At 35.9% G+C, this 17,743-nt stretch overlaps 1 protein-coding gene across 1 annotated transcript; it reads left to right on the top strand.

Annotated features, from left to right (window-relative positions):
- Positions 1 to 903: 903 nt before the first annotated feature.
- Positions 904 to 9,659, top strand: LOC125670850 (PR domain zinc finger protein 8-like). Its single transcript, XM_056162632.1, has 4 exons — positions 904 to 1,818; positions 7,922 to 8,068; positions 8,256 to 8,484; positions 8,611 to 9,659. The coding sequence occupies exons 2-4, from the start codon at positions 7,925 to 7,927 to the stop codon at positions 9,540 to 9,542; spliced, it is 1,305 nt and encodes a 434-aa protein (XP_056018607.1). The 5' UTR covers positions 904 to 1,818; positions 7,922 to 7,924; the 3' UTR covers positions 9,543 to 9,659.
- Positions 9,660 to 17,743: the final 8,084 nt, after the last annotated feature.

The following is a 17,743-nucleotide window of genomic DNA, read 5'->3' on the forward strand; positions in this document are numbered from 1 at the left end:
AATATTGTCTCTATAATCTTAAAGACGTGGGAAAATGTAAAACATCTTCAGAAACTCAGTGTAGCGACAATTTCAAGCCCAACTCATTACCATTAGTCCGAATACAATTGACAAGCCTCAATGTTTGTTATATCAACTTGGCAAAACATAAATTGAATACGCCGGGAGGCCGTGCCCTTACAACATATAGAAGAAGATGATTTCCCTATGTTCAATACAAGGGTAGTCATACGCGAACATTATTCGCACTTTGGAGATTAAAAGTGTTTAAAATATGAATAGAGAGCCCAATGATAATAGACACCAAATCCAGGCGTCTATCAAGGGAATTTCCAAACTCAGCCAAGTACGCGCAATGCTGGGAAGCATTTTCTGTCGGAATTTAATTAACGGTCTCGGAAGAAGGACGTCAGGCAATTGAAATGTTTTCAAAATGGTAATGTCTTGATAGTTACGATACACAAAGATGACAAGCCATAATATTATTATACCCTGGTGGTCAATCCGGTCTCTCTGTGAAATTATTTGTCAATGTTGAATAAAAATTATTGTCTCAATTACTCATATTCTTTATTTTTAGAGAACTTGGTCTTTTCTGTATTTTCAATATCACACACACACACACACACACACACACACACACACACACACACATATATATATATATATATATATAATAACATTTATTTATTCATATTTTCCAGAAATTCTTACCAATGACTTTACCCGAATCATCCACCGTACTTTAGAGTTATCTAAGACATTGATCGTACCAAACTATATTGGAACACAAGTTATGATTAATCTTTTAAAAAATAAGATGCAAAATAAATCACCCTTTTATATCGTTTTTAACTGAAATACAACTAGACCGGCCATGCTTATTTATTTTTATTTTTTTTTTTATTTTTTTATTTTTTGCAGCTGCAGGTAACATTATTTATTAAAAATTCGATTTGATACACGCAAAATCTTAACAGGATAAATTAGCTTGCTTCAAAGTCAAGATGTGATTTGTAATTAAGTACCTAAACTGTGTGCACTTGCCCGAAGCTTTGCACCACGGAAAACACGCTGTGCATCCGATTTAAAGATTTTCACACCTCCCGGACAGTGGGCCCGTCCTCCGCCGACACAAACGCGATAATAAGTACCAATTAATTTCACTGAAGAATAAGGAAGTTATTGGACGATCTCAGGGTACATTTCTTCCTTTCTCACCCCATTACCTCTTGTAGCTTCTTGATTTTTCGGTGATCGCTCTGGGTGAAAAGCTTAAAAGTCATTGAAAGAGTAAGAGGCTTGAAGTGGGGACATGGATTAAATGATCCTATTTGTAAGTTGAGCAGATGGCAGCAGCAAAATTTAAACACCACGCTATTCAAATTAACAAAGTTGTCCTGCCTCCCATAACAAAGCGCTATTTTATATAAACTTCCAATGTAATGGAAATTATTGACGGCAAATCTGGCTTAGATGAAAGCCGTCACATCGCCCATTGTGCGGGACATATGCTGAGTCTGATCTGCGCTCGTCTCTGGTTTCCATATTCGTTCATCATCTCGATTTTAACACTCGTTACAATTGCCAAAGAAGAAGCAATTCATTAGAAATACATGAGGTGTCATGCTTATGTTGAATAAGACAAACGATGAAAATATTGGATAATAACTCCTTGTGATCTGTTGGTCATTTTGTTTGCGCATGTGCGAGTTATAATTAAAACTTTCGCAAAGATGTTCCGTGTTGCTAAGTGACAGTTGCATGATGGAAGAATACACCGCAGTCTGGCACAACATGATTTAACATTTGCTTCAGGTAATGTTTTTATATATATATTTAATGGATGTTATTTCTACATCGTATTAGAGTAAAATATCTCTTATGGATACATAATCGCCTTCTTTGAAAGGACATAATGGTAGGAATGACAAAAGGATATAATTTTAGGAAGGGCGTGTCCTTCAAATCCCCTGTGGTCCTGCATTGGTTTTCATTAAAATTCCAAATGTTTATACAGTAAATATACATAATATCCTTCCTGAATTATTGTAACCTGCAGAGTATATAATTGTTGAATATAGTTGTTGAATTTATCACTGCTGGGTTTTGGTGAGACTTATGTTTCATAAGCATCTTGCTCAATTATAAAATGGTTGAAAAACATGTTTATGATATTGTGATTTTGTTGTAGTTGGTGCATTCATTTGTAAACTGGAATAAAAACAGTTGGTAATGATTTACCTTCTTTACGCTAGAACTGATTTTTTATCGTTACCTTAAATGATTTGTATTATGATTTAAGAAGATTAAACACAACACGAATCGGTTTCATATAAATTTAACCCTATTACATGTAATATTGTACCGTCGTGATAAAGCTTACCTATACGTGATCACGAATCACTCGCAGTAAGGAAATACATGTGTTGTTGTAATGTTGTATTTCTCTTTAGTCATAGAGGCCAAAAAAATTCATTTTAAATCCCAATTTTACAAACATTTAGAAGTTATAAAGATATTTATTTGATCAGATACATGTTGTTCAATAAATCATCAAAATTACTTCAGAATGAAAAAGCTAATAATTACATCGATGCTATGTTGATTAAAAAGAATCCAAAGAAATGCATCGTGCATTTTCCAATACACAAATATGACACCATTTTAACACATTCTCTTATGTTTATGAAAAGAAATAAGTGGGTACATCTGTTATAAAATACGTTTTTAAAAAAATAAAATTTAGGAAGAAAGATGATGTGATGGTGGTGCAGATTTATAGTGCAGACTGCCCAGTAGGGGCCCTGCTACACTAGATTTTGGAAGAATCAATTGAACTGATAAATATAAGAATAATCTCCATTATTTGTTTCGGGAAGGAACTTTCAATTCCAGCTGTACAACCACTACATTATTAAATATATACGTATATTATGTGTCAATACTCAGCACCAGGTGTAAGTATGGAAACCTTTATAATCCCCTCACAACTGAAGTGCAAAGGGATAAGACTTACTTGTTCCCTGATTCAGACATTAATCTGATATAGGTAAAAGATCTTAATCCAGTTTCACGAAGGTTACATATATAGTTTAACTTTAACAGATAACTTGCTTTAACTCTCACATTTATATAGTGAGAACTAGATCAGTTAAAGCAATACAAGCTGTAGGCAAAGAAATAAATTGAAAAATAAAAGAACATAAACTTAACATATTTGTGATTGAATATATATATAACTTCGTAAAATCAGTGAGAAACTAAAGCAATAAACCCGTCAAATCAGCAGAAAATGTCGATTCATGAATCATTGTCATCCTGTCAGTAATTTCTGCTCGTGATCTCCGATGTGCATTGACCTCGGAGGTCACCAGTTCGGAAAAAGCTGGAATATAGACACTGAGCACGTGTCTGATTTGTAAACAATTTTTAAAACATGCCAATTTTTATAAAAAAAAAAAAAAATTCAAAATTTTATGAGTGACACATTTGCGAACTCATTTGTAGTAGGCCTACTTCTTGTCATTCATGAATCGATGTTATATTTTAAAACAAACGACACGTGCAGTTATTCACGTCGGTTTCCATCTTTGTATATGACCTCGGCCTCAGCAACCCGATTATGTTCGACAATCATCGTTCACATGTTCGTGTATGAAAGGTGAAAATAACAAACAGTGATCAATCTCATAACTCCAATAAGAAATACAAAAGAGATAGTTGGGCAAACACAGACCCCTGGACACACCAGAGGTGGGATCAGGTGCCTAGGAGGAGTAAGCATCCCCTGTCGTCCGGTCACACCCGCCGTGACCCCTATATCTTGATCAGGTAAACGGAAAATCAGTGTGCCAAGACGCAATGGCGGTTTATACGAAACGCTCATTTTATGTATGCTCTCAAACAATATTCCCTTGTTTATCTTGCTGAACTTGGGTATTATATTTTTTTTTTATACCCATCGGTGTTATTTGGTGCATAATTGAATAGTTGAAAAAATACCGTCAGTTACAGCTTGAATTGCTTTAAGCTTGATTAAATGTGCAACTGGGGCCTGGGTCCATTATAAATGTCAAGGTCACATAAAGGGACGTCCTGAAGCGCTTTCTAGACGAGAACAATATTATTTGGTTGTAATCAAAACTGGCATGATAACTTACCCTTACACATGTATATCTGGATTCCTACTTGGTTGCAAGTCGTGATGGTCAAAGAAACGGGAAACTACGAGAATTCGGCGTCTTTGTTTTATGTCCCTTCCAGAATGTTTTGTTCGTATCGAGACGTTACAACTCTATAGGAGAGGGAAAACAAATTAACCCGTACATGTCATTCAAGGTCATAACCTACCGTATCACGTGACCTCCGTTCTACCCGCACCTTGAACTTTTAATGCCGGGCGCTGGGTGAAGGAAGTCACTACCATTTGTTAAACTTCTTAGGTTGACAAGGCGTCAGGAACGAGATTGAACACAGACCCCAGACAGGGGATTTTTACTCCTCCTAGGCACATGCTCCCACCTCTGCTTTATATCCAGAGGTCCGTGTTTGCCCAAATCTCTATTTTTGTATTGCTTATAGGAGTTATGAGATTAATCACTGTTCGTTATCTTCACCTTTATACAGAGCTTTAAAATACGAATTCAACGTTAAATGGACAACAATGCACCAGAATGCTACAATAACGATGAGGATATGAATATAAAACAATTTATGTAAAACTATCTAAGGTATCTCTTTCTTAATTTCATTATCTATCTTCAATTACTATTTAAATTAAAGAAGGTCTTTTTTTTGTATCAAATTCTGTTCAGGATATAATTTGTATTCTGTGTTTAAAAGTTATAAAATGTACAAAATAGTATATATTATAGAAATCACATGTACACAATGAATATATTCTGAAACGTCCAAATAGCACAACGAAATACTAATTTATAAAATTTGTATTTTCATCTTCAAAGCTCAGATCATCTAATACATGTACACGTAATAGGAATGAAGAAAATTGTTCCCAGTGATATCATAACAGCGGTTCTTATTTTACATCTTTACAATGTTATCACTAAAGCGGTCAACAGACTCGTGATGTTCAGATACCGACAGCGAAAGTCATCAGTAAAATAAATTGCATTTAGATCAACTGGGCTGTGTTATGGAATCAGCCAAGGATGCGCTAATTCTGATGTATCGGCAGTTAGGGGTTGTATATGGCCATTTCGACAACTGGACATATGCCGTAAAGTCCGGCGATAATTTTGGATGATCAGCATTTAATCCGTTTCGTTTCACGTGTCCACCGAGATGTAAATATTTTCCGAATGACATCTAAAGCCTTAAGATGATCTACTTCATATTGATAATATATACACAAGTGTTCTCAGTATTAGAGAAAAAGCAAGTCGGTCAAGAAAATAAAACTGGACTGGTTAGGTGGTGTAGTTGTATCTTACAGTAATTTAAAACTATTCAAACACTGTCTTTGACTGTCAGACTCTGCTATACTTTCCACAAGTACAACAAACACTACTAACACATGAGTTTGCGTTGGGTATCAAAATTATTGATGGACTCTGTCAAACAATTTACCGTTGAAAACAGTTTTAATTCAGTCCAATAAACTCAGTTGTATTTCTGATCTTTAATGCAACTCACTGTAAGTTAACAAAGGGAGGTACATGTAAATGTAACTTGCCTATTCTCTTAAAGATGTTTTTTTTTTTTTTTGACAGTTCGGTGCAAAACTGCACAACAATCAAAGCATGGAATGATACAATAGTGAGGTTTTATTCTATTTGTATATCTTTCGAAATTTTTACATGTACATGTAGCATGCATTGCATTCAACACCTTAAGCCTCTAAAATTGATGAAGTTCATTCTAAAAATTTGTGATAAAAAGATGAAATTTATTAAAATTGCTGTAAGTCGGTCATTACTTTCCTTTCCAAGGGCGTATTCTGCATTGACGAAGCGTATGTTTATTACAAAGTAAATGTCCAGAGAAAAATCTCTGATTAATTCATTAGCAGTGATATTAGCCAAATATTTTAAATTCTAACTACTATGCAACTGTGTACCCCGGTATAATAACGTAATCGCGACGCTGAAAAAAGTTCATTCGAAATCTAAAATAGAGGGTACAATGCACTGGATCCAATATTTTCATATCAGCACCCATTGTACAATATGAAAAGGTACTCGGGTTTGCAGTATAGAAAGGTACTCGGGTTTGCAGTATAGAAAGGTACTCGGGTTTGCAGTATGAAAAGGTACTCGGCTTTGCAGTATAGAAAGGTACTCGGATTTGCAGTACCACGTACGAATAAGAGCAATTCAGTTTTAATTAAAGTCAGGGCAATATATTTGATCATGAAATACTACATGGAGAATTTTGTCCTTGGCCAGATCTTCTTAGCTCGTGAGCAGGGGAAATTGTCTTTTCATTATCAACTTTTGAGTCAAGTATGAATTGGAATTGTCTCTCTGTAACAAAGTTAGAGCCAGATGAATATTTTTGATTGGAAACGTTTATTTTAGAAGACCCTGGTTCAGGCTTGTATCTTAAACATAAGTGTGAGTTTTCTTTTATTTGAGCCGTCAAAATTTGAGTAATATCCCAGACTTACAAATGTAAGTCTATGTTCCGAGAAATCCAGACCAAGCTACTTACACATTGTCAAGTCACAGGCAACTTTGTACAAGTTACCGTATCGTCTTTTTAATATCTTCATTATGAAGTTGTGACTTTGTGTTTTGGTTAGTGATTAGTTTGATATTCCGTTCCAGATATGAAAAACAGTAAATGAAGGAGGACGGGACGGATTATGACTGTTAGCCAGTTTGTGAATGTTTAGGAAAATATAAAGATGAAACTAACACTAATGAATTTCATAAATCCAATAACGAATACAAATTACGAGTAGGGCAAACAAGTACCCCCGGACACGCCAGGAATGGCATCAAGTGCCTACAAGGAGAAAGCACCTCCTCTTGACCAGTCACAACTGCCGTAGGAGTAAAGAATATTTTCAAAGACGTAACGTGTTTTCATTTTGTGTGCCATATAGCCCCTCCCTTGGCCAGCAACCCCGGATCTAGATCTAGAAGCGCCTCGCCTTATCCTAACTTATCGTAACTATGCATCCAGATTAGGTGTTAAGCGAAGGTTTTTTTGATCAGCTTAACCAGAGATATGGATTTCACAAGTTTGGTAGTGGTCTCCATGTTCATTCTAACCATTGACCAAGTTTATGTGCTAACTATTCATGACTTTAAAAAGATTTTTAATTAAACCATGCGATTTCAATCCCGTGAAAGCCATATAATTACACCCCTGAGGCCTGAATCTCGGACACGGGGGCCATTAATTTCACAATATAGGTAGAGGCTTTCACATTCACGAATTTTAAATTTTAGCTGTCTTGTCACCAAAGATACTACACAACAATTTTAGAGAAAATTTGCCTTTGTAGGTTTTTTCTTGGGGGGGGGGGGGTCACAACTGTTCATAAGTTTACGACGGAAGAACGGGTACAGGCAGCAGTATGTGAACTGACTGACTCGGGTGACTAAAAATAGTGAAAGTGATTTATGTTATAGCTAGCTTTGAACCGACATGCAATAAATAACAAAAGCTTTAAGGGATTGCCAATGTGTTTATGTGACGTATATACATATAATGTGTGAACAGACAAATGGTTTGGATACGTAATACACAATGTACCACACCCATACACTGTCCTTGCAACAGAAATGCCATGCAAAGGTATTTCATGGTGGTTAACAGTCATAGCCAGGTACTAATCGTGGGAGAGTGTGTTCCGTTTTGCAATGCCTTTTATTATTATTTAAGCCACTAAAACGATTAACACATTATAGTCTGTCTCTTTTATTTTATTTTTTTACCAATCTTGCAGATCATGGCGATATTGACGAGTTCTGATATAGATTATGGCGTCATTTTTGGTCCCGTTAATGTCGAGTCGCCAGCTATGAATCCAACTCGCTTGATCGGACTAATGACGGAAGATACCAGATGTGAAAAGGATGACCGTTGTTTATCAGTAAGTACTTGTCTGTGTTCGTTTGTACAGTTCATTCATTTCAACTGCAGGATTCAAGTGGTAATTTAAAGTTAATGGTCGATTCAAAATAATAAATGGAAACAGATAGTCCGCACCCCTTTGTAAATGTAATATACGACAAGACATTTTTCTCTGTGTGAAATTGACATTATCTCTATTCAATCAGGTGGACCTTGTAGAAATGTCGAAAAGAACACGTGCTCTGGAGTGGCTCATTTGTATCCCGTCAGCGCGAAACGAGGAGGAACAGAATATGGAAGCATACACTAAAGGTGGGAAAGTGTATTACAGAACGCTGAGAATCATAAAAGCCGGAGAGCCGCTGTTTGTCTGGTACAGTAAGGACTTCTGTCACGTGTTACACATAAAAGACATAAAAAGACAAGCTAATCAAGGTAAGTCAATCGTAAAACGTTTCGCGTTCTGTAACTTATTAATAAAGATAAATAATTTACAGGAGTGAGTTTTAAGAAAGCATGACACTAGGCTTTACTTGTATTGTCTCAGTCTATACTTTACAGAAAGTGAACAGTTGGTTTGTAACAAGTGCGGCGAAGTTTTTCAACACGAGTTTCCATTGATGGCTCACATACGCTTCAAATGTGAAGAGTCAGCACATTCAGATTTAGAGAACAATATTAGAAAAGAGTTGGAATCATTAAAGTCAAAGTTGAAAGAAATCGCAAAAGGTTTAAAATTAGATATAAACGTGATGTCCTCGGAAAACATCAACGCAATATTGAAAAGAGATTTTAATAATGTTCAGAATACACAGAGTGAACCATCTATCAAACTTCGCAGACTTTCCAGTGATACTGTAATGAACACATACTCAGATGCCAGTGCGTTTCGAAAATTTGAAACTGAAAACAGAAGCTTTTGTACATCTCCATCAACTCTATCGAGCTTCTCTGGTAAACGTTTCAAAGTGAGTGAAACTTCTTCGGCAGTTAATCTATGTTTATACGGCTTTAATTTCCCCGGCGTCCAGACGACACCCATAACATCTGTAATGTCCAATGTTTGCCAAAATAGCTCTGGTCAGCTTCCACACATGCCATTATCACAACAAGTTTCCCAGAACAGAGCAGTTAATGCAAGTATGAGCTTGGCGTCCGACCCATGGAAACAGTATTTTATATCTGAGCGACTTAATGCTGGCATCCCATACATGAAGAGCGCGAATCCAATGGTAGACAAGATCTTGCAGAACACGTCACCCGTCGTTGTCAACTCGCCCGTCAATGCTACAGCATTGTCTCAGAACTGGTGTGCCAAATGTAACGCTTCCTTTCGCATGACAAGTGATCTCGTGTACCACATGAGATCTCACCACAAACGAGAATTTGACCCTGTGAAAAAGAAACGCGATGACAAACTGAAATGTAATATCTGTCAGGAGACATTTCGTGAGAGGCACCATCTCACTCGCCACATGACATCGCACATTTAGATGCAGAATATTCCTATTTATATTAGTATTACTCTTTGAATACTGTGCAGTTTCTAGATAATTATCATGTGACGGCTTATTGTACACAGTGCTGTTTTCATAAAATAAAATATTACTTTAAAATGATGTATAATTGGATACTCATAAATTCAAAGAAACATCATTGGTGTTTTCACCATGCATGACATTTGGTTTTTTCGTCATGACAATGTATCAATAGGAAGGATTGGGTAATTTCAATTTGCGTATTTTACTGCTAAATACTAAATTTTGATACAAATACATGTATGAAGATTCAACTTGGCTTCAGAATGCAAAATAATAGTATAGATTCAAGGCAAAACTTTAACATGCAGATTTGCACTTTAGTAAGGATGAAACCTGCATAAACTTTTCACAAAGCACTATACATTTATATGATAAGGGCTCCATATCTACCACCAAAATCGACAATTTTGCTTTTGTTTAAAACATTGAGAATATTTTGTGTTAGAATCCAGACGCGACTCAGTTGTTTCTCTTGATATAGAACCGTATTTATGACAACAGCAATGGGGCGTTTTGTCACTATTTCGGTATTTGTTTCTCTTGATATAGAACCGTATCTATGACAACAACAATGGGGCATTTTGTCACTATTTCGGTATTTTGATATGAAAGTGCTATTTTCACGCTGTATTCCTCCTAGAAAACACAGAGAGCTGACTTGGACAAAAATCATATACCATATAATTGAAATCAAAATTTAGAGTGAAAGTGAACAATTGCATAACTTTTAATGCTATGCATTCCGAATGGTCAGCATAACCTACTATTAATTCAAAGACGATTCATGCCATTGAGTTATCCCCCTGCCCTCTTGGTCATTTGATCCACTAGCCATGCAAAAGCCAAATGTTTAAATTTTCTGCGTTCATGTTGCGTTGTTTTTACTTTCTTTTAAACCACTTTTCATTTGTGAAAATTTTAGCACCAAGGCCAGAGTCGAAATCAGTATGATGAGAATAATGATAATTCAAAACACATCCGTTGTGTGTAATAACTGCTGACAATTCGACTGTTCCATCGTTATTAGAAGCTGAAGTCATCCTTATAATCATAAGTGGAGTGATTCGTTTGCCGCTAGCGTTCATGTTCAGAAAACGAAACAGCTGTGGAAGACGGCAAACTAACAACTCAACTTTATGAAAAACGGGATGACTTAAGGTATCACACCGGTAATTATTTTCACTATATATTACTATAGAGGAAAAATATTCATTAAAAATCAGTTTACAGAATTGATGCCGAATAATGCAGTCAAAAACGTTCTATGTTACCTATCTCGTCTGCCGACACCAGAAAAACACCACCCTACGCGGCATTTTCGAAAATAAATTACCCGCAAACAAGACTACCCTCAAATCCACGTGTTTTTCACATGTGTGTAAACAGCCGGAGTACACCTCAGGAAGTAGCCTCAGCTACCAACAGCAAATAGTTCCTTTGTATACACTTGGTTATTTCTACAAATTACACAAAATGTAATTTTTGCATAAATATATGTCCTAATTTGAAAACATGATGCTTCATAAGAATACAAATAAGTTATTAAAGGACTACAATTTGTGCCCATAGGAATGTCAACAGATTGTTGGAAGACCTGATTTCCAAAGCCTACATAGATATTGGCAATGGGGAACTCTAACATCATTTTAGAGTACTTGTGTTTACAATCAGAATGGTTTCTGATGAAGATTTTTTATGACTAATCGCAATATATGAATATTTCCGAAATCCATTTTAGGCCACTTAAGTTACTCAGGTGACCTAATGATAACTGTTTTGGCGTGCGTAAGTCGTACACTTTTTGACATTTTCAGTTTCTTCTCTGGAACGGCAGAACTAATGCTGGTATAAAACATCTATGGATGAAGGGCCACAAGAACTCTACCTGGTGCCTGAGGGGTGTGGCTAAAACCAATAAAATCAATACTATCTTCAAAAATAGTCTTCTCTCCTGGATATCTAATAGTCAAACTATTAGCATTATGATAATAAGCATGATACCCTATACTGAAACTGAGAAATTCATAACCCTTGGATTCAGGGTTCACGCTCCAGGGTGACCCAAGTTGGTCATGAATTTAATCTTTAAAATCTTTGCTTCTGGACATCAAGGAGGCAAAATATTTGCAAGATTATGATAAACATTGGGCAAAAAAATGAAATTCATGAAGCATTGGTTCAGGTACTGGATTGGGCATATACATGTACATTACGAAAGATAACGAACAGCGATCAATTTTATAAATCCCATAAAGAATACAAAATTAACAGTAGGGCAAACACAGATTCCTTTTATACACCAGAGATGGGATCAGGTATCTAGTGGGAGTAGGCATCCCCTGTTCACATCCGCAGTGAGCCCTTTATCTTGATCAGGTAAACGAAGTAATCCGTATTTCAAATTAGTATGTAAAGGAACACATCATAAAGCATTCAACCTAACGAAAGGTTAAACTTCAAACGAAACTGTTGAAACTCCTGCGACATCAACTTATTTATCAGTAGCCTGCTTCGATTTAGACACTTATCATGCGCAGAACATCCTCTCGAGTATTGAAGAAGTTGAGAGACATAAATACCATATGCAGGTGATAATGGAATATTGGAACATAGATATGGAAGTTGACGATGGAAAACCTGAAGCAATCGCGTTTGAATTGTCAATTTGCCGTTCATATCTATGTTCAATAGAATATCCAAATATGAGACAGATATGGAAGACTGTGCTGCCTTTATTACGAGTTCACTGGGATTTCTCGAATCAACATATGAATGAAAATTATTATTGTTAATAGATAACACGTTGTCAATATATCTAAATGTTGATTTGAAGGCCACAGCAAGAGATTTTTTCTTCTCAAGGAGAAGCTGTTGAATAAATTCTGCCTCATGAAAATAGGACCACAATTTTGCATTGAAAATGCGATGAAAATATTTTCTCCTATTGCTTGATAAGTTGTATCATTATGTTGAGGAATGTGATATTACCCCCAAAGTTCTGGTCCCATCGTGGGACTTAGTTGATCAGATGTTGAAACTGCAATATATTTTTAAAAACATGATGCAAGCAAACTGTTTGCATGGTTACCTTTAATGAGCAATGAGCCGTCTTTGGTAAATGTACAAAACAAATAATTTGCCCTTTTCGAACTCTTACATAGGAAATTGCATTTCGCTGTGGTATGATAAATAAGAGAGAGAGAGCGAGAGAGAGAGAGAGAGAGAGAGAGAGAGAGAGAGAGAGAGAGAGGGAGGGAGCATGTATGTATTGCTTGTCTTTTAAGCCTTATCCTCATCCGGAATGTGAGCAGTTTTAGAGATAGGACCATCTGAATGGGTAATATAAAACGCACTTCTTGAATGCAGAAATAAACCCATTCTAGTAGATTTTTTCTCAATTAAATACTGAAATTGTTGTATACATTTAATGCGGTAGATGGATAGACATTCTGCTATTTTCTTTGAAATGTGCTTTATTGTAGATTGTAACTTCCAAAATCTCAAATATTGACTAGTATATTTCTGTATATTATTAGCATTTGGTTCAGCTGTAATGCAGTTGAAATATCATCAAACATGTTCAAATTGTTGATTTTCCCTTGCAAACTACGAAGTCTGTATATAAACTGTTAACACCTTCTCCATATTCTGTGAGTTGCATACAATTTCAATTCAATATGCCACGCTCCGCGCTAAGTCATGAATGCAAATTTTATACATGTGTCGGAATAAACAGCTTTTTTAATGATTCAATTATTTTCAATGCAACGAACAGTAACAAGTGTCAATCCCAGTTACAAAACTCGCATCCGGATATCAAAATTACAATATCATGACAACACAGTTTCATGTTCTTTGCGATTAGCCAATAAAATGGTGATTACAAATGAGAAATAAACATATTAAGACAGGGCCCGGTGGACTCGTAAACCAGAAAAATTGCGATTGCAAAAATGTTTTCTGTGGTGTTAAAATATGCTCGTCGTCATTTGCTTTGACAAGCTATCCAAAAGAAATGGAACAAATGAGACTGACAACCCTTTGGGAAATATAACGTTGCTGTTTTTTCGAAATAATTTGGCAATGCATTTCTGTATCTAAACACATTTATCATTTCGATATAGAAGATTTTAAGGACAGACCTTTGATACAAAAAACAACAAATAAATATGAAAGGATAAAATAAAACAAAATTGGATGCATGAGTTGACATACATCTTCAGGCTTAGTTTGGTTGTAATAAGTACAAATATAAAATTCCTTAAAAATAAGTAAGGGACTTATTAAAAAAATTCATCACTGTCTTAAATTTAAAAAAAATCATCACTGTCTTAAATTTAAAAAATTCATCACTGTCTTAAATTTAAAAAAAATCATCACTGTCTTAAATTTAAAAAAAATCATCACTGTCTTAAATTTAAAAAAAGCATCACTGTCTTAAATTTAAAAAAATCATCACTGTCTTAAATTAAAAAAAATCATCAGTCTTAAATTTAAAAAATTCATCACTGTCTTAAATTGAAAAATCCTAAGAATGAATGTTATAAAATTTAGAAATTCATTTCAAAATTAAGGATTATCTCCCTCACGCATGGCTCTTATCCTTAGACGAATTTGACTCCACTTTTTTGGCACAGTGTTTCTCCCTATAATAGCTCTAAAACTTCATTGTGATTTCGGATTTCAAACAAATCGGTTGAGCATCACTGAAGAGACATTATTTGTCGAAATGCGCATCTGGTGCATCAAAATTGGTACCGTAAGTTTTACATGTTACTTTTATATTCCCTTTTCATCAAAAGTTTGTAGGATATGTCGCTCATTCAGTAAGTGTATGATATGGAGGTGGGATCAGGTGCCTAGGACTTTCAATGAGCGTCGTATACAAGGATATGGGAACGATGATTGTCGAACATAATCGGTTTTGCTGAGGACAAGGTCATATACAGAGACGGAAACTGACGTGAGTAACTGCACATGTCGTTTATTTTAAAATATTACATCGTTTCATGAATGACTAGAAATACTATGTAAGTGTAAGAAAATAATGATTACGCTAATGTGACAATGAAATGGCACGTTTGATAGTGAATTTTCTATAACATTGGCATTTGTTAATCAGTGTCATTTGATGTAGACTCGGTCTGTCAGTCTATTGTTAATCAGTGTCATTTGATGTAGACTCGGTCTATTGTTAATCAGTGTCATTTGATGTAGACTCGGTCTATTGCTAATCAGTGTCATTTGATGTAGACTCGGTCTATTGTTAATCAGTGACATTTGATGTAGATTCGGTCTGTCAGTCTATTGTTAATCAGTGTCATTTGATGTAGACTCGGTCTGCCGGTCTATTGGTAATCAGTGTCATTTGTTGTAGACTCGGTCTGTCGGTCTATTGTTAATCTGTGTCATTTGATGTAGACTCGGTCTATTGTTAATCAGTGTCATTTGATGTAGACTCGGTCTGTCAGTCTATTGTTAATCAGTGTCATTTGATGTAGACTCGGTCTATTGTTAATCAGTGTCATTTGATGTAGACTCGGTCTATTGTTAATCAGTGTCATTTGATGTAGACTCGGTCTGTCAGTCTATTGTTAATCAGTGTCATTTGATGTAGACTCGGTCTATTGTTAATCAGTGTCATTTGATGTAGACTCGGTCTGTCGGTCTATTATTAATCAGTGTCATTTGATGTAGACTCGGTCTATTGTTAATCAGTGTCATTTGATGTAGACTCGGTCTATTGTTAATCAGTGTCATTTGATGTAGACTCGGTCTGTCGGTCTATTATTAATCAGTGTCATTTGATGTAGACTCGGTCTATTGTTATTCAGTGTCATTTGATGTAGACTCGGTCTATTGTTAATCAGTGTCATTTGATGTAGACTCGGTCTATTGTTAATCAGTGTCATTTGATGTAGACTCGGTCTATTGTTAATCAGTGTCATTTGATGTAGACCGGGTCTGTTGTTAATCAGTGTCATTTGACGTAGACTCGGTCTATTGTTAATCAGTGTCATTTGATGTAGACTCGGTCTGTCAGTCTATTGTTAATCAGTGTCATTTGATGTAGACTCGGTCTATTGTTAATCAGTGTCATTTGATGTAGACTCGGTCTATTGTTAATCAGTGACATTTGATGTAGACTCGATCTGTCGGTCTATTGTTAATCAGTGTCATTTGATGTAGACTCGATCTGTCGGTCTATTGTTAATCAGTGTCATTTGATGTAGACTCGGTCTGTCGGTCTATTGTTAATCAGTGTCATTTGACGTAGACTCGGTCTATTGTTAATCAGTGTCATTTGATGTAGACTCGGTCTGTCGGTCTATTGTTAATCAGTGTCATTTGATGTAGACTCGGTCTGTCAGTCTATTGTTAATCAGTGTCATTTGATGTAGACTCGGTATATTGTTAATCAGTGTCATTTGATGTAGACTCGGTCTATTGTTAATCAGTGACATTTGATGTAGACTCGGTCTATTGTTAATGTGTCATTTGATGTAGACTCGGTCTGTCAGTCTATTGTTAATCAGTGTCATTTGATGTAGACTCGGTCTATTGTTAATCAGTGTCATTTGATGTAGACTCGGTCTATTGTTAATCAGTGTCATTTGATGTAGACTCGGTCTGTCAGTCTATTGTTAATCAGTGTCATTTGATGTAGACTCGGTCTATTGTTAATCAGTGTCATTTGATGTAGACTCGGTCTATTGCTAATCAGTGTCATTTGATGTAGACTCGGTCTATTGTTAATCAGTGACATTTGATGTAGATTCGGTCTGTCAGTCTATTGTTAATCAGTGTCATTTGATGTAGACTCGGTCTGCCGGTCTATTGGTAATCAGTGTCATTTGTTGTAGACTCGGTCTGTCGGTCTATTGTTAATCTGTGTCATTTGATGTAGACTCGGTCTATTGTTAATCAGTGTCATTTGATGTAGACTCGGTCTGTCAGTCTATTGTTAATCAGTGTCATTTGATGTAGACTCGGTCTATTGTTAATCAGTGTCATTTGATGTAGACTCGGTCTATTGTTAATCAGTGTCATTTGATGTAGACTCGGTCTGTCAGTCTATTGTTAATCAGTGTCATTTGATGTAGACTCGGTCTATTGTTAATCAGTGTCATTTGATGTAGACTCGGTCTGTCGGTCTATTATTAATCAGTGTCATTTGATGTAGACTCGGTCTATTGTTAATCAGTGTCATTTGATGTAGACTCGGTCTATTGTTAATCAGTGTCATTTGATGTAGACTCGGTCTGTCGGTCTATTATTAATCAGTGTCATTTGATGTAGACTCGGTCTGTCGGTCTATTGTTAATCAGTGTCATTTGACGTAGACTCGGTCTATTGTTAATCAGTGTCATTTGATGTAGACTCGGTCTGTCGGTCTATTGTTAATCAGTGTCATTTGATGTAGACTCGGTCTGTCAGTCTATTGTTAATCAGTGTCATTTGATGTAGACTCGGTATATTGTTAATCAGTGTCATTTGATGTAGACTCGGTCTATTGTTAATCAGTGACATTTGATGTAGACTCGGTCTATTGTTAATGTGTCATTTGATGTAGACTCGGTCTGTCAGTCTATTGTTAATCAGTGTCATTTGATGTAGACTCGGTCTATTGTTAATCAGTGTCATTTGATGTAGACTCGGTCTATTGTTAATCAGTGTCATTTGATGTAGACTCGGTCTGTCAGTCTATTGTTAATCAGTGTCATTTGATGTAGACTCGGTCTATTGTTAATCAGTATCATTTGATGTAGACTCGGTCTATTATTAATCAGTGTCATTTGATGTAGACTCGGTCTGTCGGTCTATTGTTAATCAGTGTCATTTGATGTAGACTCGGTCTGTCGGTCTATTGTTAATCAGTGTCATTTGATGTAGACTCGGTCTGTCGGTCTATTGTTAATCAGTGTCATTTGATGTAGACTCGGTCTATTGTTAATCAGTGTCATTTGATGTAGACTCGGTCTATTGTTAATCAGTGTCATTTGATGTAGACTCGGTCTGTCGGTCTATTGTTAATTTCGATCACTGGCCAGGATATGTAAATAGGGCGAGAAAGTCACGTAATGCCGGCACTTTCCGGTTTAGCGCTGGGTACCCAAGTTTTTACCTTTGAGTGGCTACTTTTAGGAAAATCT

Source organism: Ostrea edulis, chromosome 4 (assembly GCF_947568905.1).
Source record: "Ostrea edulis chromosome 4, xbOstEdul1.1, whole genome shotgun sequence".
NCBI classification, from domain to species: Eukaryota; Metazoa; Mollusca; class Bivalvia; order Ostreida; family Ostreidae; genus Ostrea; species Ostrea edulis.